The sequence below is a fragment of the Strongylocentrotus purpuratus genome, unplaced genomic scaffold (genome assembly GCF_000002235.5).
Source record: "Strongylocentrotus purpuratus isolate Spur 01 unplaced genomic scaffold, Spur_5.0 spur5_scaffold_15, whole genome shotgun sequence".
NCBI classification, from domain to species: Eukaryota; Metazoa; Echinodermata; class Echinoidea; order Camarodonta; family Strongylocentrotidae; genus Strongylocentrotus; species Strongylocentrotus purpuratus.
The window spans coordinates 10,057,777-10,084,866 of record NW_022145600.1 but is presented as its reverse complement, the minus strand read 5'-3'; the positions used below and the strand labels follow the sequence as shown (position 1 = coordinate 10,084,866).

The 27,090-nt window shown below is 37.4% G+C and overlaps 1 protein-coding gene and 1 long non-coding RNA gene across 2 annotated transcripts in view; one reads left to right on the top strand and one right to left on the bottom strand.

Moving 5' to 3' along the window:
* The first annotated feature begins 17,564 nt into the window (after positions 1-17,564).
* LOC586809 lies at positions 17,565-22,304 on the top strand. Its single transcript, XR_004064129.1, has 4 exons — positions 17,565-17,647; positions 20,028-20,082; positions 20,942-21,043; positions 21,743-22,304. It is a non-coding gene; the product is annotated as an uncharacterized LOC586809 (long non-coding RNA).
* A 740-nt stretch (positions 22,305-23,044) lies between these two features.
* Positions 23,045-27,090, bottom strand: part of LOC105440202 (uncharacterized protein C20orf194) — a 62,388-nt gene continuing 58,342 nt past the window's right edge. Inside the window, exons 34-36 of the mRNA XM_030985531.1 lie at positions 26,937-27,002; positions 26,356-26,449; positions 23,045-25,391 (exon numbers count right to left, since the gene is read on the bottom strand). Of these exons, the coding sequence (XP_030841391.1) occupies positions 25,288-25,391; positions 26,356-26,449; positions 26,937-27,002 (264 nt within the window). The 3' untranslated portion in view covers positions 23,045-25,287. The remainder of the gene's footprint in view (positions 25,392-26,355; positions 26,450-26,936; positions 27,003-27,090) is intronic.

Here is a 27,090-nt window from a genome sequence, read left to right as displayed (position 1 = left end):
TCTATCTCTATCTCTCTCTTTACCTGTATTTCTGTCTCTCTCTCTCTCTCTCTCTATCTCTTTACCTGCATGTCTTTTTGACCAAGAGCCAATCCTAAGACGGACAAAGATCAGCTAACATACGAGAACCCAACCTTTGAAAACACCATTACAGACGACGCTACTATCAATGTGATGTAAAAATCTGAATGAATCGATAAAAGAATGGACTTAAGTCTGTGTACAGAGGCGTATCGAGAAATGACTCAACTAATTCAAAATATTAAATAAACTCAAAAGGCACAAATGTCATACTGAATAACCGGAAATGGCCTCCAATGCCAAAATAACAAGAGACAGGCGAATAAAGATGTCACAATTAAATTGAAAATACATACTTTAAACAAAAGTAGGGTTATGAACAATTTGATTGAGATGTGACACTTGGCTAGGTTATTCCGTTTCTTGTAAGATTTGCATTAACATTGTTGTTTTGGATTCTTCTGTGTCCCTTTCTTAAAGTAGATATCCATTGATTTTAAAAAATAACTTTATTTTCATTATTGCAAAGTTGAAACTTTGATTCGACAAGGTTATCAAAATTCAATGCTTGAAACATTCGAAGTAATGATTGTTATAAATTGCAAAACGCTTAAATTCAGCCCCGGCATAGCACCTGAAAACTTTCCGAATGCTGCTGAGATGTGTGAGATCACAGTATGGATATGATTTACACAAGCAGACGATGTCCCATGACATCTCACACATTTTCAGTGCCTGTGTTTTCATCTTCTCTTGAGTTCTTTCTCTTACTTAACTACCGTCAGGCTAAATGTATAATCTATTGCCTCATTCTAAACCCCGCGCATGGTTTTATTTTGATGACAAATGCAGCGATACAAAAATAAAGGAATCTGTCGCTTGTAAACAAAATAAGACGCCATTGTATATATAGCTGCACACACCGCGTTTCAAGAGGGAACAAATGCCGATCTTAATATCATTCCGGGGGGTTTTCAATTTGAAAGTCTGGTTTCTTTGATCGTTAATTAACCCCTATCATGTGTATTTACAAGCAAAAGATATTAGTTATCAGAATCGGGTCATATCCCCTTTTGAATGGTTTGAAATGCCATTACATTTATATACACTAAACTCGTTAACATTTGACAAATAATAGCTTTGCAAATAATTATGTTCATTCTTCATGGAATGTCGTCTGCTTGGGCAGTATTGGTCCATATAGTGACATCATTAAAACATCGATATTTTTCCGGCGAATCTCTCGTATATCCCAGCTGCTATGGAGGTGGTTGTATTTGTATTTTTATAAATCACCCGATATGTAGTTGACCTAAAACTTGTACGATGGCCATCTGTTAGCTTACCAGTTTCTAGTGATACATTAGTCGACATATTTGTGATTTTCTTCGAATTTCACCTTTTTTCCTGCAGTATCGCATTTTCATTATTCAAGAAGTTTACAATCATATATAGGTCTGAATGCTTATCCTTAGACTATAGTCAAGAAAATTGTTTCTTGGAAGTCTCTTTCATTATAATATAAATTTGTGTACAAAAGCTTCCAGAAGGATAGGAGTCCTGTTGAGACTAATATTTGTTTATCACACAATATAAATATATACTGACTACTTTGTATCATAGCTTATCTTTTCCTCACCTAACATGATAATATGGTAATGAGTCATACTTTAAAGGTAATACAAAGTTTTGGTATGGGGTCGTGACTTTGGTTCAACTGAACACATTGGAAGCATATGCGATCCTACAATATTCACTGATCATTGTCGCGGTCGAAATCGGCTCTAAAGTTATGAAATTGTAAATAATAAACACTTTATGTTTTATAGCTCCCTCTCAAGGTCAAGATATTAATTAAGCTCTAAAACAATGTTTCTTGACTAAAATCGACCGATTAGCTATTCCCGTTCGGAAATTATATACCACAACTACATATTCTTAGATTTTCATGGTCGCAGCTACCATTGTATGGCCGTAGGAGCTATTTGAAATTTATCAAAATTTACCGGGAGCACCGGTAAATCTTTATATTCAATTTTTCTCGAAAGCAGAAGTGTTTTAGGGGCTAACGATTCTAGTGTTTTAATACATCCACGGGGGCATCCAAATATATCAAAATTGTAAAGAATCACTATCCACCCATTTTTCAAAATTTCCCAAAACTTTGTAATACCTTTAAAGGTCCTCTTTTTAAATTCGTAACACTACAAACACGAGCTATTAGATTCATTTCGTCACCCCATATAATTGCCTATCATGCAAGTGCTATAGAAACGTGTTAAAGGTAAAGACCAGTATTGGAAACGCCCCAATTTTAAAAAATGAAATGGAAGCTCTCATTACCAATCATGTGAAAGAATATGTTTTGACTAATACATGATGATAAAAAACCGCCTACTAATTGATATATTTGGTAAATTTGTTTCTCTCATGGTCTGTGAGAGATATAGGGTAGTCCCATATACATCTTTCTGTGTATAGTGCTTGTAACTTTACGAAGAATGGGCCAAATTTCTTATCATTTTGATGATTCCAGAACCTTGCAGATGCTAGATGCTAGATGATCAACCTTTTCTGATCGATTCCACAACGTTTCTTTCACAATGCAATCGCATGACCATAACTGGTCTTTACCTTTAAGGGTATATACAATTTTTAAAAATCAGTTCAGGGACTTGCCAGTTATTGAAGAAATCAGTTTCAGAGACTGATAAGATGTTAAAATATATTTTCAGGTAATTTACCAAGATTCTTTGTTACTATGTTTACCTTTAATAATCATTTGTACATTCTTACATTACTCGTCAATGTTGTATGTTTTTATTTAATGTATTACGGTATTTTATCATAATTCTGTTTAAAATGATTAGATTTGAAATAAATGTCGTACTTTATTACTATGCTATAAAACCTGGTACCCTGTCCACAAGCATTTTGCTTTTAAGGGTATCCCACCGTTTTATATTATGATTTGTTTTTCTGTTGTTAGTTTGCCTTTGTACTTGTAAGTATTTGCATTGTTTAGTTATTGAAATGAAATTGAATTGTATTGAACTGACCTGAATGATTTTTTGTTGTTGGTGATTCTTTTATTTGCGTTGAAATAAAGAACCAGTCTTCCTGTATGAATAAATTAACCTATTAACTACTGAATTCTTTCATACCCATAGGCTTTTATACAGGAGCCACCTGGTTCCAGGGTTAATAGGAAGGGGAACATGGATGTGGAGGGTGATGGGTAAAGGAATGCAAGAGGGGTGTGTTGGTCAGGAGAGGGGGTGAGACGGGGTAGAGAAGGAGGAGAAGAGAGGAGGTAGAAGGAATTGAATGATTACAAAAATAGACCTATACAGCAAAAAAATGCATTTGACAAAACGAGTTAGTGAAAGTAATAAAAAAAAAAGTTGGAGAGATATTTGGGAAATAAAAGGAAAGACGAATATAAAAGCAGGGTAACCGTGAGCTCAAACTAAACTTGAATATTCCACAAAACTAAATGATTTCTATTATATATGTATTTATTCATTCATTTATATATTTAGTCAATCATTTATTTATTTATTTATTTATTCATTTATTTACCTGTTATTCAAAAACAAGTAAGGTTCATAACAAAATTATGAGAAAACGTAAAGGGAGAAAGGAAGTAAGAAATACCGAGGACAGCCAAAAGGAAACTGGCTACTGTCAAAAAGTTTTTCCTCACTAATAGGGTTTACAAACTGATACAAACAACCAAAATTTTCAGTTTATGTTTATCCTCTGATGATTATAATGGATTAATTAAAATAAAAACATGCAAGGGATGTCACCGTTGCATCAATCAAAGAGTGAGAAAAATTTAATCGCTATACCCTGAGTGACGGGTCGGTAGGTTTAAGCATAGAATAATGTATAAATTACTGGCGGATCGGGGGTATCTGCCTCTGCAACCCACAAGGGGCCCTAAGGCGGGCCCCTGGACCCCATTCGTAAAGTCAAGTTCATATATTCACACAAAACATGATATAATCTTTTACATAGAAAAGAGACTGGTACTAGTCCATTTATCAACATATATTAAATGACTACATCATTAAATGAATGGTGATAGGACCCCTGTAGAAGCTAAGCTTATGAGCGGGGCCCTATAGTCAACAAAATACATACATTGAATAAAAAGAATGTAATGTATATAAACAAAGGATGGAAAAACTAAGCTACAGAATATAGAGCACAAAAATATTCACACGCGCACACACCCACACACGTACACGCACAAACACACACTCCTCACTCAGTGGATGTCTGCTAACGTTCTCACCTCAAGAAAAATATACTAAATAGGATAGGTGTAGGGAATTGGAGACCCTTAAGCACATTTGCATAATTTACATAAACATGAAAAATGTTACACATACAGAAAGTTTTGTATTCTCTTCAGTAACTTCTTCTCTTTTTTTGTAACAAAATTGCGGTCATGATGATTAATAAGATAACAATGATTAATGACGTCATCACCAAAGGCTCTCATTACGTACATGTAAAGGTAATAAGTTACAAATCAAGACATTTAAATACAATTTGAATGAAAATGGAATTGTTATAGTTAGTTCAAACACTTTTTGAAAGAGATACATGCAGTCAATGAACTTACTGTAATTTTGAAACGATTTTAAAACAATGTCGCTCAAAATATTTCTGTAGTTTTTGTTTAGAGTAATGAAGGTGCTATAAACTATGTTTAAATACTTTCAGAATAATGTTCTGGCAATGTGACTTTTACATTGATCAAATTCACAGCATAGAAACAACTTCTTAAAGATAAAGGTGAGGTCTGGTAATGCGATTGTATTGTGAAAGAAAAGGTGTGGAATGGATCAGAAACATTTGATCATGTAGCATGGAAGTATTGGTGTGCACTGCAAGGCTCTGGAGTCATAAAAATCATAATAAATTTGGCGCGGTCTTGGTAAAGTAACAAGCACTGTACACAGAAAGATGTATATGGGACTACACAAATGGTGTCGGGGCTACCTACCTTGATTTCCTTATCTTTCTATATGCTCATTACTCAGCCAGTATACATTTTCTTCCAAAATTGTTGGGCACATGATATTTATTTGTAATCTTTAACATTCAGTGTAAGTTTCGTTTCGTTATTCTGTGAGAATTCATTTTCTTTTCTTACCAGAACTCAAGTTTATCTTCAAAATGAAATGCATTCAAATAAGAATGGTGACACCGTACAACCAAATATGTTTCATAATAGTGCCTTTCAACATGAAATGAACAACTGGGGGAAAGTAGGCCCCCATCTTGGACGTGGTGTCCCCCATTGCCTACACACATTTCTGATCAGACACCATTCATAATGTGCACTGCAACCCATTCACAACACACAATGGTCTTAAGTTTTCTGTGATTGTTGGCACACTTCATAAAGTTTCTTTTTAAACTACTTTTTAAGAGCCACCCCTAAATATCTGCATACACCACAACATTCAGTGAAAATTGTGTTTTTATATCAGAGCAAAATTTTACGATCAAAATTGCTTATCTTGGTCAATTTGGTCAATTTTCTCGGAGAAAGAACGCATTGTAGTCTTCGAAATGAATTGGATATATGCAGTAGTGTTGTTAAAGGCCACATATGGCGCTATAGCAATATTTTCTTCATCTTATCTAAAGTTAGTACTTGCCCCCCTCCCCCTCCCCGATCTTGACATAAATATCACATACTTCACGAGAAAATTATAGTATTACAGATTTGTATTCTATATGAACTACCTCCCAACCCAACAAATATAAAATTATCTCGCCATTCGAAATCTTTAATTTCATCTTACTCAAAAATGTGTACTAAAGCCTGCCATATCCTTTGATTTGAGCGCTCCCGCAAGATAAAAAATAAATGTTTCTACAAACATAAAGTATTACCAACAAAACCAAATCTATGGAGATGCTCATTAGTATGTATGGCTCCATGCAATAATCTCAATTGAATTTCTCGTTGTTTTCTAATGAGTATAGTAGTTCTTGGTCTAACAAATATTTCTTCTAATTCATTATCTATAAAATCATAATTATTCTGCCCATCCCTTACCTGCAAGTCATACGTACTATGCTGTAGTACTTTTATAAAATAATCATAAATTGTTCTTGAACCCACATCCAAAAACTGTATTTTTTTTACCTGAAATATAAAAATAAGTATTATACCTTATAACATCAACCTCGAGAAATTGTATTAACCCTGAATCATCTTTCCATAATCTGGGTATCGCATCATAGATATCAATAATCATAAGAAAATTATTACCTTTCATACCGAGGTTCATAACATATTGAACGGACTTAACGTCAGCTTTCTCAATCACAATCCCTCTTTCAAACAAGTATTTATCAAATACAGTTTTTACATTTGTACATATATTTATTCATATAACCATCAAAATACCTTAAATTATTTGTCTCTTGCCATTCTTGCAACATTTCCATACAGTATGGTGGAATGTCTAAAACGATCTTAATCTTTTTATATCATAATCACATTTTTTTTATAGAAATCTACCACCCACAAACTGTAAGCAATAAGCAACTAAAAAAACTTCCATTCCAAACTTTTCTCTCCATATAAAAGACGTTTTATCCACATTATACACTGTATTTCAACGGACATTTCAAAATCAAACATTCTTAATCCTCCAAAGTCATAATCCTGATACATTAATGCCAACATACATACAGACAGTCACACATACAATGTAACCTATCCACCCTTCACCTACATACCAAAAACTTCCCAAACTCCGCAATTCCCCCTCCCTTCCCGAACACAGCCACACTCTACACAGTCGTTGGAAATCTAGTCTCTTCCATGTCCCACTGGCCAAATTATATGAAATGTTTGAGTCTGAGATGAAAATATTTGCAATATTACCGATACAAAAATGATAAAACGTAAAGAAGTAATCAGATATGGTAACAGGGTAAGTGAGAGATAGTGAGATAGACGTGGATTTAAAATAATGTTGTAGTCACAACTCGCTGTCTTTTTTGCATGTATCTTAATATGATGCACCAAAATTCAGTTACAAGCACATATTTCTTGAAGGAAACTGTAAAATTAAATGATGAAACCGGAAGTTCATAAATGGATAACATGTTTTCGAATTTATAACTTCAAGAAGACTTTTCAATGGTAATCAACAGTTGGCCTCGAAAACAAACTGTCCCCATCACAGGCACATTGCAAGGGAGGTAGAATAGGGTGTCCAAAGTTCGCGTACATGTTAAAGCAAAGGAATACCATTTTTGATCCATAATTTCTCATATTATTCACAAATTAATTTAGATCAATCAGTAAATTTGAATGTCCAAATGTTAGACTACAAATAGGTACAATTGTCTAAAGAATTCCTGCAATTTCGCAATCTCAAAACTAGATGCCGGATTGGAATGTTCTTGAAGTGAAGAAAAGGTCATAAAAACAATGAGACCTTAATTGATTCGCACACAAAAAAGCAACTTATCAAAGGTAAGGTAATTCCGTAAATTACAAGTCAATATATCAAACAATCAGTTGGTATCACTATTTACTAACAATTTTGATGACATTGTCTGTCAAAATGAACATTTCCAGAACCTTCCCTGTAAGTTCATTTTTTTCGGGAGGGACGCAAAAGACTAAACAATAAATTTGCCGATCTTTTGTCAATAATTCATTCTTTCACACCCTATTTCGTCACGAGGTAACTTTATGTTACTTTCTCTTTCAATTGGTGATATCAGAATTTCGAAATCTTACCGATTTTTTTAGATATGGAACTGTCTGCGAATAAAGATCAAGCTTTCTCGTTATTTAAAAGTAATTTTGGAAGAATATCACCGTTAAAATGTCCCTCGTTAAGGGTTGCTCTTCAAATGCCATCACATTCGGAACATCACAGTAAAAAGCTGAAGTGTTTGGATAAATTAACTTGCTATGTCTTATATTTGTGTAGTCCTACACACACACACACACATAAACACACACACACACACACACCCACGCACACACTTATGTGCACATAGTATCCAATGCTAGAATTTTACTTTCAGCACAAATTCTTTGTGCCACCTCGTATATGATCAACCTTTTCTAAATCATGCTAATTGCTAATTCCGGACAGTTTAATTCATAATGTAATCTTAGGTCCACAACTCAACCGTCTTCTTAAATGGGTATTACATTGTTCATTTGCCGGTTTGATCTCATGCTCTTCTGGACCTTTGCCCAGAAGACCTCCTGACCTTCTTCATCCTCTGTCCACACTAGATAAGGCTTGTTCCGACTCAGCAAGAGTCTAACAAGGTACGGTAGATGGTCATCATCGATGTCTTCAAGGAAAACCAGGATGACCTTCTCCAACTTGGTGTCATTCATGTGCTCCACTGCCATACGGAGCTTGGTCATGTACCAGGTATCATCTACAGACTGGTTGCTTAGCAACAATATTGTCTTGTGGCTGTTTTCGATGACGTCATAGATGGCGTTCAAGTAGAACGATCCTGGGTGAAGATCGGCATCGCCAAATATGACGCGCCCCAGATGAGGCATCCTCTGCTCCAAAAAAGGTTTCATGCAGTCATTTACCCACCATTCATCGTCTTCATAGAACATGAGATTGACTTGGAATTCATAGTCCTCCGGAGTTCGATCTTCAGTGATCTCATGGTAACCAACGATGGCCAACTTGAGGAGATACAACTTATAGTTAATCCACCATCGGTTAAGATACACGAGAATACCGAGGGTTAAAACTAAAATCGGCGCAAGACATGAAGAAACGATAATCATGACATTGATCCCACAATATTCATTCGGATGGAACGACCAAATTATTTGTTTGACCAACACCTTAAAGGAACTGCTAGAACAACGGGTTTGATTTTCTGGAGCAAGATCTATTTTTCCTTCAACCTCTTCCAACCATTGTCTGAACCAGGCGAGTTTGCAATCGCATGTGAAGGGATTGTATGCGATATTTAATCTAATCAAACTTGACGGCATTAAAGTGTTGGAGGCTACGGTCGAAATGTGATTATTTTGTAAGTACAACTGTTCAAGTTCCTTTGTGCCCACAAACAGCCCTTTCTCGATGAATGCAATTGAATTGTTCTGCAGATGCAACACCCGTAAATTGTGCAAACCCTGAAAAGCGTCCTTGGAAATGCTGGTTAAGTGATTGTCAGGAAGATGAAGCTGAAGCAGGTCGTTAAATTTGCAAATGTTCCTGAGGCAACTTGTTGTATACGACAACTTGTTAAGTCTAGCTCAACAAGACTTCCAAGCGGGGTGAATATGCCAGGAAGAGCGTGCAGGGTATTTAAATAATTTTGCCGTAGTTTAAGGGTCCGCAAGGAGACCAAGCCTGAGAACAACGATGTCCCTGTCTGTATATCTACTAAATCCTCAGCTTTGAGATGAGATCCCGACATATTAAGAACCCTCAGTGCGGATGCGTTCCTAAACTGGTCAACTGATGGAATTTTTAACCGGCTATATGACATATCCAGATTAAATAGATGTTGCATATTATTAAACGAACCTATCATTGTAAATGTATTCGAATACGACATGTCGAAGAATTCTAAGGAACTGACTGAAGTGAGGGCGTCCTCTGACATCCGAAAACGATTGGCATTGCCAGAAACATTAAGTGCTTTCAAATTTACCAGGCCAGTGAAGGTGCCATGATAAAGGGAACCGAGATTGTTTTTTGTAAGAACAAGAGTATGAAGATTAGTTGCATTCCATGGTCTGACCCTGATGCTACGGATACCACTTTGATCTATCACCAAGGTACTAAGAAACCAGGATCCATCAAACCATTGGGGATCCAAGGTCGCGAGGTTATTACGTGACAAATCTATTTTCTTGAGATTCGAGGCGCAAGCGAACGAGGCGTGTGGAAGTGAATGTATTCTATTCCAAGACAAACTGAGGTCTACTAGTGCTGGTAAGCCACAAAATGATTCATTATTGATGCGAGATATACGGTTCCCTTGAAAGTTCAGGACCTGCAGTTTTTCAAAACCACGCAGAGCATACCCGGGAATGTCTTCTAAGATGTTAGAATCTAAATAAAGTTCTTTAATCAGTGGCACATTTTCTGTTTGCATCAACGATATGTTCCCTGGGCGAATGTACTTTATGCCTGAAGAACCAACCAGAAGTCTGTCGATTTCAACATGGCCCATGAAATACCCGACGTCAAAAGTAGCTAGGCTGATATCTTTTATGTTCAGAATACCTATGTGCAAACTTTCAAACGCCAAAGGTTGAAGAAACGTCACATTGTTATTATTTACATTGAACTTATCGACAGAGCAATTTCTCCATGGTAAAAAGTCATCCTCATTCATAGTTGTAAATTTGTTGTAGGAGAGATTCACTGTTGACATATTCCGCCATCCATAATAGTTTCCCTTCTGAGCACTCTCCAAAGTGCTAGAGACGTTACTGATCTTGTTATGTGATAAATTTAATAAATATAAAAGAGCATTCTTCTGAAGAAAATAAATGGGCAGAAAAGTGATCAGGTTATGCTCTAGTATCAAGGCCCGCAATTGTGGTAGAGGTTCAAAGGTTCCACTTTCAATGAAAGCAATGATGTTAAAACCAACATTTAATGTGTCAAGTTGGTTGTAATTCATGAAAGATCTGTTTCCAAGTTCTGTTAATTGGTTATCATGTAAGGATAAGCCCAGCAGGCCATGCGGAAGGTCTTGGGGAACTGAGGTTAGATTGAGATGAGCGCACTTAGCCGCGAAGTGTTTCAACTGGACTGGGCAGCTATAGTTTGGATGTGGTGAACGAAGAGGGATGTCCACTCTTACCTTCTGCACGATATCTCCTAAAAATATTACTATCAAGATCAAGAGTGTTCGCGTCGAGGAATCCATCGTGAGATGAGCCATGTTGACCGTTCTCCACAAGTACACCGAGCTGTTTGTTCGAATCAAATTAGCGATAACACAGATTTCCCTTGCTTGGTTTCTGAAATAGACGGTACTACAGGTGCTAGTTTTGGCAATATCCTCGCAGGAACGTTAGTCATATCGGAACTAAATGAATCACCAAAGTCAACTACTTGATATCCTTATCGAAAATACTATATATGTATTGTATATCGATATCGATAATAATAATATTGATGTGAATATTTATATAGCGCCGGTATCCGCCAGGCTCTGACGCTCATGGCGCTGTACATATTACAATCACAAACATATCACTTTCTTAACTAAAATAAAGTAAACTAAGACAACCCAAATCCTTACGCTACATTGAAATAATTAAATAGCAACGTTTAGAAAGAGGTGGGTTTTTAAATATACCAAAGTGCAGTTCAAGCTTTTGTATACATGAGGCAAATAGGTTTTTTTTTATTACGAATAAATACCATTGCTGGCTTAACAACAGTATTTATAGCTCATTCAGACCAATAAAAATAGAAATAGAAAGGGTCTGTATCAAGGGTCTGTATCGATTAGCGATTAGTTCTAATCAGCTCGTCATTGATTGGTTTGGCAATAGAAATAGAAAGGGTTATAGGACGATACTTATGACCACTAATCAGGTCAAGTCCTTGGATCATCTTATTAAGTTCACCTACTCGTTGTATGGCTTTCTCATAATTTCTCTGTTTCTTTATTGCTAAAGTATCAATAGAGTGATGTATATTTAAAAAGGTGTATCCTTTCACGACGCTATATTTGGAATATACAAGAGGCATGGATTGAACTTTACAAGCACTTTCTTTGACCTGATGAGAATAAATCGAAAGCGCTTGTGAAGTTTAATCCATGCCTCTTACGTAATCCATCAAGCGTTGTGAGTTGCAATATTTTCTACTTTTTTCACTTTACATCTCGTTGGACAAAGTTCCTCTTTCTCTTTCCAACACTTTTTGTTTCATTAGTTTTTTAATTGATTCTAAACAATACAAATCGATCTTAGGCATAAAATACAGTTGTTTTTCTTCTTGACATGAATTCAAAACATTTTCATTACATAGATTTTACGATTGATGAAAACAAAATGAAATAAGTTGTAACATAAAACAAAATATCCACCCAACCAAATACACTACTACCCCCCCCCCCCCTACCATGCGACACAAACACCAACCGACCACACTTCCACACATAATATACCACACACTGTTCCTAGCCTCCTCAGAATACCCCAAATTGGAGCGACAGAAAATAGAAATAATCTATTTTTCTTAAATCATTTAAACGAGGCTACAATAGCCCAGTGTTAAAAGTTCATGAAAACTTCACTAGTTCCCACTCTTGTAAATGTAAGGCTAATTTACTTGCCCTCCCTGCAATATTCTTTTCCTTATCCCTAAATTCCAACAGTTCTTTTTGAAACTCACCCAAAGACAATATTACGGACTTTCCCCTACATATTTGTATTAAATATCTTTATTCGTAGGGAATTACCGGACAACCCTAAAAGAATATCTACCCAGTCGACAGACGTTAATTCCCTTAGCTCAAACTTAGCTATTACATTCTGCCATAACCTTTTAACTGTACACGCTCCCAGAACAAGTGTAAATATGTTTCAATCTTTTGCTTACAAAAGTTATCTTCAACAAAGCCGAATCTGAAATAGTGTTCCTTAGTATATAATGCTCAAACACACACTTTTGTTATTATCATTTTTTAAATAATAATTTTGTTTTATTCCTCCAAATGTGTAAAACAAACAAAAACATACAATTGAATAAAATAAATAAACGTTTTCAATATTGATATCGATTGCTTAAACATAAACATATTTTAACAAAGCTCATGGGCTTTATACATGAAATTATCGTCAGATGAGCATATTTTGATACCTTATTTGTGGCACTGCATGGTAGGCCACTAATTGGTGTCGGGTCCAGGGGGCCTAGACCCCAGAAGCTCAGAAGTTTTAGGCATTAAATTCCCGTCAGGTGAGCATCCAGGTGCCCGACTGAAAAGGCGGGGGGGGGGGGGGGGGGTAAGAGGACATTATATTTTTGTTTTTCATTTAAGTACCTTCATGCACGAATCAAAATCATTCTTCGTTCAATTATTGAGCACTAAAATGTATTCAATTTTCCATTTAAATGTGTTGTATTGGAAACAGATTTATTTTGAATAAAGATACACATTCTCGTACAGTAATCGAAGATAAAGATTAGTTGTTTTCGAGCAATTGACGAATGGCATAAAGCATCGGAATAGTACAGTATAAAGTCACTCAAGTTCAGATACGCTCAATTTTCCCCGCTTATTTTCCAGTAGGAGTTTTGTAAGCCGTTTGATTTGAACACTCATTAAAGAGAAAGAGAGGGGAGGGATATGGAGAGAAGCCCGGATAAAACTATCCCTTTCGATATCTCTAGAACCATTTTCAGCGTCGGTTGCCCACAAAAAAACCGTAAGAGATATATTGCCAATGGGAGTAAAGGCCTTCTTGCGGGGCAGCCGACGTGTATGAACTTCTTTGCTGTGCTGCCAGACGAATTAGCAAAAGCATTATCGTTCATTAATATTTGTTTTAAAGAGGGGAATACATTGTAACTATAGAGGTGGACCTGAAGGAGGGAGATCTAGGAAAATTCTACGTGGGAAAGGGTAGGGGGAGGGAGGGTGTCGTTGTTTTGGTTCTAGGACACCTGCCCCCTGGACATCCACCCCCGGATAACCACCCCAGTCAACTATACCCCCTAGGACAACTACCCCTAGACAACTACCCCCAGACAACTACCCCCTACGACAACCATACTCTTGGACAACCATCCCCGGGGCAACTTTCCTATAGGGGGTAGTTGTCTGGGGGTAGTTGCCCGGGGGTAGTTATAGGGGGTAGTTGTCCGGGGTTAGTTGTCCGGGGGTAGTTGTCCTAGGGAGTATTTGTCCTAGGGGGTAGTTGTCTGATGGGATAGTTGTCCTAGGGGGTAGTCGTCCTAGGAGGAAGTTGACTGGGGATGGTTATCTGGGGGTGGATGTCCAGGGGAAGGTGTCCGTATACGCGTTGTTTTGACTCGGAGGCTGATGGAGTTATGAATAGACTATGCCAATATACTGGTGGATCAAATATGATTTGCAGTTCATATTCCGTCACTTGAATGCACTTCGTATGTTACGATATTTATACACAAACTGTGTCGAGTATGGTCCATTATATACATTACAAGAAAAAGATGAATAAAACATTCTTCATTTGGGAAGGGTTATAACAAGACTCTTTATACTAAGGCGCTAAAAATATGCACTCAATATGCACCATATTCCAATATGCTACGCCTGGATAGAGAGAGGCTTGTATGCTTTAATGTTGAGTTGTCAAAAGACAAAACTGCACAATTGCAGCGGATAGAGAACTTGAATTAATGGGTATCTAGCTACCAGATCAAGATTTCACATTGTATCGTTCACCAATTAATATCTCTTGAATGTCAGAGATCTAATTTCAAAAGGTACCTTACATTTGTATGGTGGCCCTGAAGGGACATCGCGAATAGACTAAATCGTGAAAAATATGCGATAAAATTCACGATATCGTCAATTTTATCGCATATTTTTCACGAAGAAATTCACGAAATTGACGATATCGTGAACTTTATCGTGAACTTTTCACGATGAAATTGACGATATCGTGAATTTTATCGTGAAAAGTTCACGATATAAAGTTCACGATATCGTCAATTTTATCGTGTACTCTATCGTGTACTCTATCGTGTACTCTCCTGACGGGCGCTTTGTAAACAAAACCAGCCCTAGCTGGGGGAGACAGAGAGTAGGAAAAAAGGGAAAGGGAAAGAGAAGATAAAAGGAAAGAAAGAATAATAAGAAGAAAAGAGGGAAACGGGGGGGGGGGGCGAAGGGCTCTTGCCTCCTCCTCACTCCCCCCCCCCCCCCGCCAAAAAATAAATAAGGAGAGAGAGAGAAGGGAAAGGGAAAGGGAAAGAAAATATAAAAGGAAAGAAAGAAGAGGAAGAAGGAAAGAGGGAAACGGGGGAAGGGCGAAAGGCTCTTACCTCCCCCCCCCCCCCCCGCCAAAAAAATAAATAAGAGAGAGAGAGAGAGAGAGAGAAGGGAAAGGGAAAGAAAGAAGAGGAATAAGAGGGAAACAGGGGAAGGGCGAAGGGCTCCTGCCTCCTCCCCCCCCCCCCCCCGCCAAAAATAAATAAGAGAGAGAAGGGAAAGGGAAAGAAAATATAAAAGGAAAGAAAGAAGAGGAATAAGAAGGAAAGAGGGAAACGGGGGAAGGGCGAAGGGCTCTTGCCTCCTCCCTCCCCACCCCCCGCCAAAAAAATAAATAAGAGATAGAGAGAGAAGGGAAAGGGAAAGGGAAAGAGAAGATAAAAGGAAAGAAAGAAGAGGAAGAAGAAGAAGAAAAGAGGGAAACGGGGGCGAAGGGCTCTTGCATCCCCCCGCCCAAAAAATAAATAAGAGAGAGAGAGAGAGAGAAGGGAAAGGGAAAGAGAATAAAAAAGGAAAGGAAGAAGAATAAGAAGAAAAGAGGGGCTCTTGCCTCCTCCCCCCTCCCGCGCCAACAAATAAATAGGAGAGAGAGAGAGAGAGATAGAGAGAAGGGAAAGGGAAAGGGAAAGAAAATATAAAAGGAAAGAAAGAAGAAGAAGACGGAAAGAGGGAAACGGGGGAAGGGCGAAAGGCTCTTACCTCCCCCTCCCCCCTCCCGCCATAAAGGGAAAGAGAAGGGAGAGGGAAAGAAAATATAAAAGGAAAGCAAGAAGAGGAAAAAGAATAAGAAAAGAGGGAAACAGGGGCGAAGGGCTCTTGCCTCCTTTCTTTTCTTTCTTTTCCTTTCTTTCCTATTCTCCCTCTTTTTCGTTTTTCTCTTTCTTTCTTCTCTTTCCCTTTCCTTCTCTCTCTCTCTCTGATTTATTTTTTGGCGGGGGGGGGGGGGGAGGGGGGGGCAAGAGTCCTTCGCCCTTCCCCCGTTTTCCTCTTTTCTTCTTCTTCCTCTTCTTTCTTTCCTTTTATCTTCTCTTTCCCTTTCCCTTTCCCTTCTCTCTCTCTCTCTGATTTATTTTTTGGCGGGGAGGGGGGGGGGGGGGGGGAGTGAGGAGGAGGCAAGAGCCCTCCCCCCCCCCCGTTTCCCTCTTTTCTTCTTATTATTCTTTCTTTCCTTTTATCTTCTCTTTCCTTTCCCTTTTTTCCTTCTCTCTGTCTCCCCCAGCTAGGGCTGGTTTTGTTTACGAAGCGCCCGTCAGGAGAGTACACGATAGAGTACACGATAGAGTACACGATAAAGTTGACGATATCGTGAACTTTATATCGTGAACTTTTCACGATAAAATTCACGATATCGTCAATTTCATCGTGAAAAGTTCACGATAAAGTTCACGATATCGTCAATTTCGTGAATTTCTTCGTGAAAAATATGCGATAAAATTGACGATATCGTGAATTTTATCGCATATTTTTCACGATTTAGTCTATTCGCGATGTCCCTTCAGGGCCACCATACATTTGGCTTTTAAAGTAACAGATGTGGATTTTTGAAGCACTATAGTAAGTGATGAAGTGATGAGGTTAACAAAAGGCATTATACATTGCCCCATTTTTATCTTTTTCTTCGTTATTAAATGTCTCGTATGTTTTCAACGTGCAGCATATAGGAAACGTGGTATCAAATGTTGGACCTTTATTCGGTGATAAAAATAACCACCTTGAACCTGAATTGAACTTAATTATCATTAAAGTGCAGCACCTGTTGATTCACAGACGCGATGTAGTCGAGTGGTTTGATTATGTTCGCCGCATGTTTGGGGATGCAGAGATCGTTGGTTCGAGACCCCAGGTACCGTTATGCGCTGAAAGCAATTGATGCATGTTATGCTTATTGCTTCTCACTACCCAGGTGCATGCCGGGTAGGATATGAACACCATATACTTAGAATCTGGATTGGGATAGGCCTATGTGCACACTGGGGAAGCTATAATAAGTCTTTTTTTTTTTTTTTCCTGTTTAAACTTCATAATGGTGAGGCGTTAATTAGTCAACCAAGGAACGTTTGGTCAATATTTTGGTCTATTCTAAAGATGCTTACGCCAGTAGGCGTATACAAATTTCTCACTGTCTTCTTACAATTAATACAAAGTAAGCAAAATCTCCTCATGTGGGATATGGTTGTAAGCCCCGCAGATTTCCCCATAATATGATTGGTTAATACAACCTAAATTATACCCTCTTGGTTTATACACCTCCATTAGCATGCATGCACCGCCCCCCCCCCCCGGCCCCCCGCGGCCACAAATTGTCCGCCCGCAACATAGAATTTGCTTTTAGGACATGAAAGTAACTTTTTCTATTACAGTATGTGATAAATTTGATGATTTTTATTTGTTTAAATTAATATTTAGAGTGTCGGTGCATAAAAAGTCTTGGGTGACTTAGTTTGGGCACACTACGTGACCAAAATATGGGCCGACTGACCACATTGCGGGGCGACTTTAGCTTGATCGATCAAGAGCATAGAGATATATTATATCTCTATGATCAAGAGCCAGCAGCTGCAGGACGAGTTGTACTGAATCCCAAATCAAGATGGCCCCCGCACCACTCGTTGTTTCTCCCTTGATCAAGGTAAATTAGCGTGATGCCCTTAATTTACGAATGATTTATGTATCTTAAACGTACCGAATACTTGTGTGAAAGTTAAAAAATCTAATTGATTCCCTTTTTTTCAATGTAGACCTATTCGTGATTGCACTGCCGTTGCCGTTGCGATGCATTGAGTGACCGACTGTGAGTGTGACTGTGTGAGTGACTGTAGACCTATGGAGCTGTGTTACAATTTTGCCGTAGGCCTGGGCCTACCTAGACCGAATTTTCCGTCTCTTTCGTTCGTTAGCCTCTTATTGGGGTAGGGTCGGCTCTCTCTTTAGAGACGGAAGCCGTTTATACACATGTCCTTGCTAACGCCACGGCCAGTTCTGGTCGTAGCGTTTTGCCCCCAAAATCCCCCAAAATGTCATTTTACCTCGAGCATGTTATATTGTAAATTAGGCCTAGGCCTAGGCTATAATAAATCAGTTCCACTTACCAACTTGACTGAAATAATCAGTTTAATAGTCCCTTTTTAGGAAATTATGGGTCAAAATCGGAATCCATGTTGAAAAAGATTTTCAAAATGGATTTCGATTTTGACCCATAATTTCCTAAAAAGGGACTATTAAACTGATTATTTCAGTCAAGTATGTAAGTGGAACTGATTTATTATAGCCTAGGCCTAATTTACAATATAACATGCTCGAGGTAAAATGACATTTTGGGGGATTTTGGGGGCAAAACGCTACGACCAGAACTGGCCGTGGCGTTAGCAAGGACATGTGTATAAACGGCTTCCGTCTCTAAAGAGAGAGCCGACCCTACCCCAATAAGAGGCTAACGAACGAAAGAGACGGAAAATTCGGTCTAGGGCCTACCTGCTTAACGCGGGCCGTGTTGGCACGCGTGGAACTACTTGTGCATGTATGAAATAAATGGATGAGTGGACAGTGCACCAAACATTTGACTTAAAATGGTACAACATTACCCAGCATTCTAGTTTTTTTTTCTACATTCCTTTATTAATGCGCTAGGTCTAGGACTAGGGCCCAACTCTTCCTGCATTTTTTACATTTTTCTTGTGACTCAACAGTGCTGGTCCGAGAATGAGGATCATCCACATAAACGAGGATATCCTCGTAGGGTCTAGAATATACACGGATAAAATGCATCCTGAAAAAATAAGGATTTGTGGACGTTTTTTTCTTCATCGCAGCTCTGCAGCGAACGCGATGCATAAAACAGATTCTGGTAAGAAAATAACCCCAGTTCATGGTCTTCTTTTATGGGTTGTCGGGCTTCCCAAGGATTTATCGCTCATAACGTGAAAGCCTCTTTACAAAGTCAATGTAGAAAATCATTGCGGACCGAGTTTTTCGCATCGCGAACGCGTGTATCGGAAATCAGAATCGTCAGCGAAAAATGCAACGATCTTCATTTTTTTGGACGCGTCTGTCCGTGTTTAAGAAGACGCTCCTTGTTTGTGCGGACAATTCTTGTTCTAGCACCAGCGCCCCTAATGATAATACTCAAATTAATAGTCTCTAGATCATTAGTGATAAGACTAGATTAGAATTTAAAAAATGACAGAATCTAGGGTCTAGTCTAGATTCTGTCATTTATTTAATTCTAATCTAGTCCAATCACTAATGTTGTCTAACATCACTTGCAGAATAATGATGACAATAGTCCAAGATCCACTTCACCCCCAAAATTAATGAGAACCCACATTACCCACAACAGCTCCAGTGCAAATTCCCCTCAGAATATTATTTAAGACAACAATCCAAGATCCACTAAGCAAGATCCAAGAACATTTGTTTAAAGATTTATAAAGAAATTACATTAATTAATGTAACTTCTTCAAATTACAGCTGTGAATCATATACCGGTATTCAGATAACAAACCTGTCAGGACACACAATGTAATTTGGTTATCCAGATAGTTGATTCCAAAGGGTGGTTTTTGGACATTTTTCGTCAAATTCAAAAATCAAAAGCGTCCGTACATGGCTACATGCAACCCCATCATACTTGAGTCTACAACAATATTATTAGAGGTTGATGCTTTGCAATCTAATAAAAGGTATTACTTTGTCAGATTTCACTTTTTACAGTCTGTACACATGAAACCTATGTAGACTATAAACTGTTTTAAAATAATTTTTTGGGGGGATCCAGACTTAGATTTTTGGTGCGTTATGTGTGATGTGTCCCTGGCGCCTGTTTGTGTCTGATGTGTCTAACACTGCCATGGTGGGTCTGTTAAACTCAGTAACTCACCCTGTACTTGTTGGTGTATACATACTTGGGCATAGGTATGGATCTATCTTTTCTTGCTTTGTTCAAATACTTAAAAAACCTTCATAATTCATGACCACTAATTTATTCTTTCATTTGTCTTCCTTTGTTGCAGTTTGCAAGGTACTCTGCCTTGTTTGTTGGCATCGCCTATGGATCAAGGCACAACAGTAAGTTCAAATTCTGCAGCAAAATAATACAGGTGCTACAGCCTATAGTAATCTAGTATCATGCAGAAGTTTTAGAACGGGGGTGTTTCACAAAACTTGTCATCAGTGAAAAATTACAGTTTTTGTTATAAGCTACTAAAATCCTTGCTTCTGATTGGTTATCAGCAGATTTGTCACTGATGTTTGTCATTTGTCATTGAAAAAAGGCTTTGTGAAACACCACGCAGAATTGATGTCTCTCAGCAAGTCCTTCCATGATAGTCCCCTGTATAATATAATGTACAGTTGTAGCATCTACCTGTACATGTATATTTCAAGATACAGTATGAACTTGTAAGTTGTATGCAAAGTTTGGAACTGACCTCTGCTTGAGACACGTGGGCACCCAACACCTAGGTCCAGATCCCTTAAATTCACATTCATGTAGGGCTCATGCATACAGACCAAAGATCAGCTTTTCATCATTTTTAATTTTTTTTATTTTCCAAACTTTCATCGTTTAGAAAATAATAATATAATGTATATTACATTATTATTTTTTTTTAAGTTTTGCTAATTTGTATATGAAAGTAGTGATTATGAATTCACTTTACATCACAAAATTAAAGGACTTCCAATTACTATTGTTTATGAAATCGTTCTTATTCATGAATAGTGCAATGTACTGCAACAGAGATGGACTCGAATTTTTGCACATGCAACAACTTTTGCACGTTCTACTCATGTATAATTTGTAATTCAGAGCATTCGGGATCAAAAGATATAGGCAGACCGTGAGATGCTATACTGCTATGGGTTAAAAAAGAAAAAGAATCTTGTTCCAACTTCTAACTAATCTTCCTCTTCCATCCACAAACAGAGACGTTAGAAAAGAAGGAGGCATACATCCTGGATATGAAGGCGAAGGCAAAGGAAGCCGAGGACAAGAAAGTTGAGCAGGCAGCAGTAGTAGCAGCAGCAGGTAATAGACCAGTTCATAGTTAGAATAAACCACCACATTTTACTTTTCATTTTACATTTTACTTTTCAGAGTAATCACCCCCAAAGTGACTGAGGTGTCTCTGCTCCATGAATCACTTTTATTTTCTCATTTTGAAAAGAATACCTCCACAGAGGCTCCCAGTCAGGAAAAATATGTGTACCCTTGGTCGACCTGAGTGATATGTATCCTTGCAACATTGTATTGGGTGTTTTTTCGTAGGTGCATGTATACACTGATGGTGTATAAGACAATTCATTGTATAACACAATGTATGATGATATATAATACACAGCAGTGAGGGCATTAGTAAGAAAACTAAGAATTACCCACATACATTTGGAACAGTCTAACTTATCGCCTCGGTTGTTTGGACTGTTTGGAAGGTATCGAGTGGGGGTAGCTTGACTAATGCCCAAAACAAAATGATGTGTATAATTTGTTTTATAAGATGATGTTTTATTTTTTTAATAAAATGATGTTTCATATCATGATTTTCCCAATGACCGGTCTTGAGTAAAAATTATGTGTTAGGCAAAATAAATGCCTGGTCACGTGTACGCTCTCAACCAATCTATGATTAGGATCTGCTTCATCATCTTATAACATCTGATAATTTAATGTTTCCTTTTATAATGCTTCTATGTTTAAATTAGTCATTTTTTCCCCTCCATTTCCTAGGTGGAGAAGGCAGTATTTTCGACTAGAGCCATCTTCATGCCCAGGTTGACCAGCAGTCACAAGTAGCTTCAAGGGGAAACCCCATCGTAGAGTGATGTCATTGATGAGCATCCCTAATCACCACGGTAACATGACTTAAGGAGCGATGCACCACCACCACACCATCATCAAGCATCACGACCGAGACAGCCTCTATAGACAACAAAAACAGTCTGGATCGTAGGGAGTCCGGATAACTTAAAATCTTCACTAGTCTCTGATGTTCTTCGAGGTCACCCAAGCAACATCACTAACACTTGTAACTGCTAGTCCCTTTTCGCACCTGGACTGTCGTGTAAATCATCCTGTAAAAAAATGAACTGATGTGTTGTGTTTTGCAGAATGCAGAGAGATTTATATATTTAATAATAGCCTTTGAGCCTGCCCACATGAACATTTAATTCTACTGGGTTTAGCAAAAACATCCACATTTTCCAACTTTGATTTTCATGGTATTCTTAAAGAATAAAAAAATATCTTATTTCATGTAAAATGGAATTTGAATAAAGCATTATCAAAGGAACTTATGAGTACATGGATTTATGTTTGCCTTTGTTTTAGTTATTTTATTTCCTGAGGTGGTCAAATAGAAATGTCTCATTTGAAAGAAGTGTCTTTTACTACGCCGTAAGGTATCGCCTCTGTATGTAATATGTAGAATTACTTTTAAGATTGCAAATTCATTCAATCTTGTTAGATAGCAAAAAGGATATTCCCTTTTTGTATAGTACTTGTCATGATATTCATATGCATTTCCATAGCGCTAAAAAACCAGAGACTTTCATGACATAGAACTTTGTGAGTAGTCGGTAATGACCATTTGCAAGTTTGTCCAAGTTTCATTCACGAAAAGGTTCTTGTTTTACAATGTTTATCCTGGTCTTGACTGCAGAAGCAATTACCAGAATAAATCAGGTGAGAGAGAGAGAGAGGGAAAAAGATGGGAGAGAGAGAGAGTGAAAGAGAAGGGGGGGGGGGGATAGAGAGGCAGACGGAGAGAAGTGGAGATGATACCCCTGCATCAAAGGACATATATATGCACATCACTCTTAGAGAGGAGGGAGAGGAAAGAGATATGGAGGGAATGGTACCTGGTAGTGGTAGAGAGAGGGAGAGAGAGATACAGACGGACAGAGAGAAGTTTAGATATCTATAAAGGATGTGCAACATGCAGCTCTCGACCTTCCACAAACCGAAGCATCGGCTGTCACTTGCACTCGGGTATAATTTCATGGTAAAAAAGTATTCACAAGCATAGCATAATTTCTTTTAGAACAATTTATTTGCAAAGCACATCAAACATTAGTGTACCTTGAAACAATTTTCAACAAAGCTCATGCTTAAAAACTTCTTTTTCTTTCTTATCATTAAAAACTATCTTTAAAGTACACATAAAGATAAAGATATCTGTGATATTCAAGGTTTTTTTTTTTATCGTCAATAGAATGACACTGTTCTTTTGGACGGATCATATAGCAATTGAAGGCTGTCTAATTTGGTCTTTAATTGGAATGAATACACAAAACCGTGTCATCAGCTCGGAACCAGGACATTAAACTCATCTAATACCCGAGTAAAACGCTTCTTGCTCTTCACAGATGATATAAGACCTCATTTCAGTTTTTTTCTTCTCTTTCTCTTTAAAATAACTAAAGGAACGCAAAAAACTAAAACTATAAATATAAACTATACACATAGAAAGAGGTAAAGAACACAAAAGTGGCAGTAAGTTTAGCCACAAACATATGTACAACTTCTAAGTAATGTATACTTATGAAAACTAACATCACATCTAATATATTACATGCACTTTCCTTTCTGTTTCAACAACAAACTTTTAGAAACTACTTGTGAAAATGTTTAGCACATAAGGATCATACAAATAATTTCTCTCTTTTTGAAGTGCACTGTCATAACATTGAAGAATTGCTCTTCTGTGTGACTTGCTCATTGTGATAAAGCAATCAGTCTAAAGGGATATCAATTTCAGCACATCACAATCAACCTTTGTCCCCCCCCCCCCCCTCCCCCAAAAAAGGTAATAATAATAAAAATTATTTAAAAAAAAAATGTAAATATCAAACAAGTTTCAAATGCTGCATCCTTGAAGGAAATGCTGTTACATGTGACAATTTGCTATACTAAGATTATGATGAATTCACGAAATATTATTGCATACGAAAGCCTCATAAACTGATAGCATTAAAATCAAAGCTATCAAAACCTTATAATTTACTTACCAGAAATATGCTTTGTGGCATGTGGTATAAATGCCCTTCTGCCTGACACACAACAGACTTTAATTGTAAAATGTCAATGTACCTTCAAGCTACTGTATTAATAAGCCTAATGATAATATAAGAAAGACCTCTTCTTGAATTGGGTAAATAATCTTTATTACAGATAGACTTACCCCCATTAAAATATCTTTTGCTGTACATGGCCTTTTAGCTGAAAGACATAAATTCTAATTTCAAAAAAATTCAGATCAACAGAAATTTATAATTATTTATATAATTACGGTAGACAATCGGGCTGTAGAGGTGATCAACGTTTTGTACAGTGAGAACGAGGTGCATTCTTAGTCGCATACAATTAATCGCATATGTACTTGTATGTCCACGTATGAACTGGTTAAAAAGTGCAGTCTTTTGAGAAACCCGACAGCAAAAAAAAAAATCTTCAGTCATTTCTTTTGAGTGACTCATTTAAACGCACCTCAAGCACCTTTCTGGGTTTACTGCAGAGTGTATGAAACTAAATCAACATTACATCAGTCACTAAAAAAACCAAATAAATAAATAAAAGATTGTCTATACACATTGGTGTTTGGTTACAATAACCCAAACCTCTAATTGAAGGTTTGCAATAATTATTATCCTCCAAACTGCCCCCTCCCCCATTAATAAAAAGGAAACTCAGGAAAATTTTACTTTGAAAGAAAATAATCAGGCCAGTGAAATTTATGAAAAGATCATCTAAAAGCACTAAATCATATGAATTTACACTTCCCTTTTGCATCGGTTTAAATTAAAAAGACCATCAGAAACATGTTGCAGTATATGTCATACCAAAACTTTATAATGCTCAAAGCTTCCACACGAGATCCTTTATACCTAATGATATTACATGTATTACCATCTAGGAATAGTACGGAGGGCAAAATTTAGAAATGATATCATTGAGAGTTAGGCTACAATTCAAAAACCTGGGTTTTATCATGTCAAAGCCGTAAATAGCATTATAACATCCAACAATGACATAGTAAACCTTTTCTCTTTTTTTCCTTCTCACTCTTTGTTTTTTTATGACAAACTTCGTAATTATGACAGGTTCTAACAATGCTCAGTACTCCAGTCACACCAACGAGACCAACACCAGACTGATCAAAAGAATAAATAACCCCTGAAGGCCAAAACGATCGAACGTATTGGATTCAGTGTGGGGTCGGTTTGATGACGGGGCGACCAGGCGTGGGTGTGGCCGAGGCATAACATGGCCCTGATTCACTGGAACAGATCCTTGTACCCCTGAGCAGCGATCCCATCGTTGTATTCCTTGGTTGCAAGGTTGGTCTTCTCTACGAACTCTGATATGAACTGGTCCATTTCTGTGATGGGTATTAAAGAAGGTAGAGATAGGAGTTCATGTAGTTAAACAATAGAATTCCAATTGACACGGGTAACATGAGAGAAAGGAAATATCCACAAGACGAGAGATATAGGGTATTTGATTTGACTTGGAAAAACAGAAAAGTGAGAGAGTGAGTGTAAGTGAGAAAGAGAAAGAGAGAGAGATAGATAGAGAGAGAGAAAGAGTGACAGAGAGAGAAAGAGTGACAGAGAGACATAGGTAGAGAGAGACAGACAGACAGAAAGAAAGAGAGGTAGATTTTTCTGCAAGGGAGTGGGGAGACTGATATGGATAGAGTCTAGGGCTCTCAATACTCAATATAAAGATTTACAAACATCTACAAGTATCACAACAGCTCATTCCCTCATCATATTTGTCGATGGTGTAGATGTCAAAACAATGTTTCTGAGTCCATGGTAATCATGATATAGACAGAAATAAAATAACACATACTAGTTCATACTAGCTCATAAGCCAAATGGCAAATGATCTTTTGACAAGACTATGGGGCATTACAAGGCAGTTGCAATTGAATGCAAGTTGCAAAATTTGTAATTGATATTTGCAATCAACTGCAATTCAACTTTCTTGCAACGCCCCACTATAGCCTACTAAATTTCCTAGGATTTGTTAGGATTAAAGTTTATACAATTAAATTGAGATAACAAGATCTAGCTTTTCTTCCCCCCCCCCCCCCCCTCTCTCTCTCTCTCTCTCTCTCTCTCTTACTAACGGGGCCTTGCAAGAAAGTCGAGTTGCGATCAAATCGCAAGACTTAAGCTTGATTTTGGGGATTTGCAATTGATTGCAACTTTCTTACAACACCCCAGCGTTTAGTGTAGAAATACACATCAATATTACGTCTGTTTGGAGGCCAGGAAGGCGTTAAGTCATATACTTTAACACACTTTTTACACATTCCCTGGAAAATTAACACTGACCTGGGTGTGTATTGGCCTTCTCTCCAGACATGCTGACATATTGACTACCATTGTAGAACCAGCCTGCTGGTAGTGGGGCCAGATGATGCTTCTCCTGAGAGGAAGAAAATCACAACAAAGCTTTATTTAGTGAAATAATAATAATGATAATAATAATGGCTACTTATATAGCGCACATGTTCACCACGTCCTGGCGCTTAATAAATTTAAAATAAAAATCACCTTTTCCATATGAATGCAAAAATGAATATATCCCTAATCTAGAGCTCTTGTCGTGGCAAAAAAATATTTTGGAAACCACATTAACTTTTTAACTTCTGATAAAAACATTTTAATGCCTCATGACCTTAAAATTACAAATTTTTTTGGGGGGTGAAGTTAGAGAGAGATGGACAGATACATGTACCTTTAGTAATCATAACAAGGTTATCATCTAAGGTTTTTGAAAAATCTGTATTCTGATTGAATACAATAGTTACAATCCAGATACAAACTTAGATTCTGTCAATTATTATGGCAGATATGATAGGTAAGAATAAAAACGTTTAAAAATCTAAAGATGATTTATACCAAACACTTACATGGAGCTGTTTCTTCTCAGAAGCTGACAGAGTGGATTTGGTCTTCAAAGCTTTAGGAGTTGGTTTCTATGAAAATGAGATAAATGAACGGCAATTGTTAATATGCATAACATGAATCAAATGGAACACATTAATAGATACATGAGAGTTTGTG